Genomic DNA, 3919 nt, shown 5'->3' with positions numbered 1-3919 from the left:
TTGTCTCTGAAGCATTTTCAATGAAACATAGGGTTTAAATGATTTGCACATCATTGCATTTTGTTTTATTTACATTTTTGGTAATGGGAATTGTAGATGCATTATATAGATGAATAAATTAATTTATTAAATAATTCATTAATGAACAGGCAAATTAACAGTTGAATGGATGGATGAGTGAGTAAATGAATAAATGAATTGATGAATTATTTAACAAACGAATAAATGAATTAATTAATTAATGAATGAACGAATGAATGAACAAATGAATGAAGGACCAGTTCTGCATTGCCAGATTAGAAAAATATGACCTTTCTTTACGTCAAAGTACGTTTGTCTGATATGTTGCATTTCTTCATTTTAGTTCTAACTGCTTTGTGTCTTTAGAGCCGGGGGAGAAGGAGGATGGTGGGCTGGGTGGCGGCTGTGTCTATTACAAGCCTGCGCTCGGGTTCTCCCTCCCTCTCTCCCTCTCCCTCCCTCTCCCTCTCTCCCCCTCTCGCTTTCCCTCTCTCTCTCTCTCTCTCTATGTCTTGGCTCGCGCAGGCTCTCCTGATCTTCATCTGTGTGTGTGTGTGTCTGTGTGTGTGAAGGCGAACCTCTACCTCTGCTTTACTCCCATGCCGTCTGCTCCTGCCTCTGAGCGCGCAGGAGCACTTTAAAAGCGCGTGGGGAAAGAGGAGCGGTTCCTGCTCCTCCCGCGCGCCTCCGTCCCTCCACACGTGCCACTGAGAGAGACTGAAGACACAGCTCTCCAAGTCAGTGCGCGCCAGAGGACGGCGAAACTTTTTTTAGCGAGACTTGAATAAGCAAGCATCAGCAGAAAAAAAAGTTAAGCAGGAGAAGAAGAAAAAAGGAAAAGCGCAGCTTGGGCCCTGCCCAAAAAGGCTCATTAACATTAACAACAAAGCAAATTGGTTGTATTTTTTCTGTTTTAAGGGGACCCCCATCAACCAGCAAGATTTCGCCCAAAAGCAGACAGGAGGAGCGCCCCGCGCTGACCAGGCTGGTGGGCAGGAAGCGGCTGATCGCAGCCGGGGTGCTCGGAGTGGTCATGGTGCTGCTGCTGGTCGTGCTCATCCCCGTGCTGGTCAGCTCCGCCGGCACCTCGGCGCACTACGAGATGCTGGGCACGTGCAGGATGGTGTGCGACCCTTACGGCACCAAGTCTCCCACAAGCGCGGCCACGGCGGCGGACACGGCGCGGGACGGCGGCCTCGTGCAGTCGCTGCCCACTTTCATCCAGGGACCCAAAGGGGAGCCGGGGCGGCCCGGGAAGGCGGGGCCCAGGGGCCCACCCGGAGAGCCAGGACCACCCGGACCCGCCGGCCCGCCCGGAGACAGAGGGGAGCCGGGACGTCCCGGCTTACCCGGACCCCCGGGACCCAACGGCGCGGGCGCCATCAGCGCGGCCACTTACAGCACCGTGCCCAAGATAGCCTTTTACGCGGGACTGAAGAAGCAACACGAGGGCTACGAGCTGCTCAAGTTCGACGACGTGGTGACCAACCTGGGCAACCACTACGACCCCACCACGGGCAAGTTCACCTGCTCCATCCCGGGGATCTATTTCTTCACCTACCATGTGCTGATGCGGGGCGGAGACGGCACCAGCATGTGGGCAGACCTGTGTAAAAACAACCAGGTGAGGAGTGAACGCTGCACAGCGCGCGCTGCCTGTTTCAAGCAGGACAGCGAACGCTCGCGAACTTTCTTTTGCCTTTTTTAATGCTGATCGAGGTTATTCAGAAAGTTTGCCTTCTGGTTTTTCTGGTGCCTGCATATCGGTTAGTCGCACTTTTAGGAGCTGCGCATCTTACTGCAACCTTAATTTATTTTCCGCTCCTTATTTAAAGGTAGCTGCAGATTTTTTTTTCCTGCAAGTTTGGTCATTATTGCGTTGCTCCGTCACTGTTGCAGTTTTTGGTCATTATAACACTTTCGATGCTCCGTCACTGTTGCAGTTAGTGCGTTAATTTCATCTCTAATGCATTATTTGGTCGTTATTATATTGTTTGAGCCTTACTGTAAGTGAGGGTAATTAGGAGTCGCGCGCCTGTGAGTGGGTGTCAGTGTCTCGCGCCCCATGCACTGATATCAGAATGGTCCCTTGGGGGGTTGGGGGGGAAGTTGATTTGATAGCAGCTCATCAGAGAGCTCAACACTTAAAAAGACAGAAACGCTCAATGTCAGCCTGTCAACTTCAGAACCAAGTTTCACATGATGGCTTTGCAGTCTTTTGTTGTTTCTTCGCTCATGAAGAAAAAAAAATCATCATTTAGACCCAAAGAGGGATTCAGTTGCTGTTGTTTTTGCTATTATTATTATTATTATTATTATTATTATTATTGTTGTTGTTATTATCCTATTGTTATTGTTGTTGTCGTTGATAATGACAATGATAATGATGATGGTAATAATGATGATGATGCTAATTTAAATTCCCTTGTGGGAAGCTTCATCATGGATCTCGTTCCCAGCCTCCAAGCGCGCGACCACCATGTGCGCTGTGTCTACCACCTACACTGTGGCCCAGGACCTTCTTTTATTAGAACCTTAATAAGTAACCTCATCGTCTGTGTTGACTTGAAGATATTTATTATTTTCCTTACAGTCACTGAAAGCCTATTTATAGATATTATAGTGCTTTTCCAACACAATTTTTTTTATATTTCTCTTTTCTTGATGTCTATATTTTCGCCTTATCCACACCATAAGCTGAACTGAATTAAGGGGGGACAGTGCCTTTCGTAAGTTTGGAAAAACTGACATTCAGTGGATGTTTTCATCTTTATCACACGCTTGAGTTGCCCTGGCCGATAGATATTTCAGTAAAGTGATGGTGAAGGCTTCATGGCGCTGACCGTGGTGCTGAAATGAATCCCGCGCTGTGTGGTGCCGACTCTCTCCGAGTCTTCTTCTCCTCTCAGTGCTTTTAAAGTTTATTACTTGTACAGTGCAGGATATAATCACTCTAAATCTCTTTGAGGCTTTTGTCTAACTTTTTTACTCGTGACTAACTCGCATTTTCTCGCCGCAGGTCCGAGCGAGCGCCATCGCCCAGGACGCGGACCAGAACTACGACTACGCGAGTAACAGCGCGGTGCTGCACCTGGAGCCCGGGGACGAGGTCTACATCAAACTGGACGGAGGCAAAGCCCACGGGGGCAACAATAACAAATACAGCACCTTCTCTGGCTTTATCATCTACGCCGATTAGGACAACAGCTCCTTCCCCACCCCCACCTGAGCTGCCCCAGCCCGTGTCCTCCTACTTGCGCCCCCCTCCTTTTTTTCCTTTTTAACCCCCCCGCCAGTCTCAGAGGCAAGTGACACACTCCCTCATCCGCACCATTCTGGACCTCCAGAAGAGGTTGGTGAGGATGTGTGCGTGGGGGGCAGCGCGTGAGAAGGCCGCGCCCCCCTCCGTGTCCTCCAGGTCTCAATTCAAAACGCGAGAGAGCAAGTCTTTGGGAAGGACAAGTGAAAGTCCAGCGAAGCAGGAATGTAACGAGCAGGACAACTTAACAGAAGAGCAACACAAAAAAGAATCTCCAGTGAATTGCGCTGTCCTTCTGTCAATCACCAAAGCAGTTTCTGGTGTTCTGTAAATTGTCGTTTCTGTAGCTACAAAACAAAGTCTAGTCACGAGAGACTTTTTATTACATGCGAATTTAAACAAACCAGTATGTGCAATAACGTTAACAAATGACGCCCATGATTCAAATACTCGTTGCTTATTAAGCTTTTCCAACACCCCCCACCCCCAATTACTCTTCTACCTAAAACTCCTCCAGTCCATAGTTTGTGAATCACTTATGACTCTGTTACTGAAACTCTGATCTCAAATAGCCCAGTTGAAATTAAGAATGATATGCATAGTTGCAAGAAAAATACCAGAAGCTGAGACAGAGATCAG

At 48.3% G+C, this 3919-nt stretch overlaps 1 protein-coding gene across 1 annotated transcript; it reads left to right on the top strand.

Moving 5' to 3' along the window:
* The first annotated feature begins 946 nt into the window (after positions 1–946).
* Positions 947–3266, top strand: c1ql3a (complement component 1, q subcomponent-like 3a). The gene is made up of 2 exons (XM_036579131.1): positions 947–1645; positions 3041–3266. The coding sequence occupies exons 1-2, from the start codon at positions 1055–1057 to the stop codon at positions 3218–3220; spliced, it is 771 nt and encodes a 256-aa protein (XP_036435024.1). The 5' UTR covers positions 947–1054; the 3' UTR covers positions 3221–3266.
* Positions 3267–3919: the final 653 nt, after the last annotated feature.

Source organism: Colossoma macropomum, unplaced genomic scaffold (assembly GCF_904425465.1).
Source record: "Colossoma macropomum unplaced genomic scaffold, Colossoma_macropomum, whole genome shotgun sequence".
Taxonomy (NCBI): domain Eukaryota; kingdom Metazoa; phylum Chordata; class Actinopteri; order Characiformes; family Serrasalmidae; genus Colossoma; species Colossoma macropomum.
The sequence above is the reverse complement of the archived record's forward strand: the minus strand, read 5'-3'. Positions and strand labels throughout refer to the sequence as shown.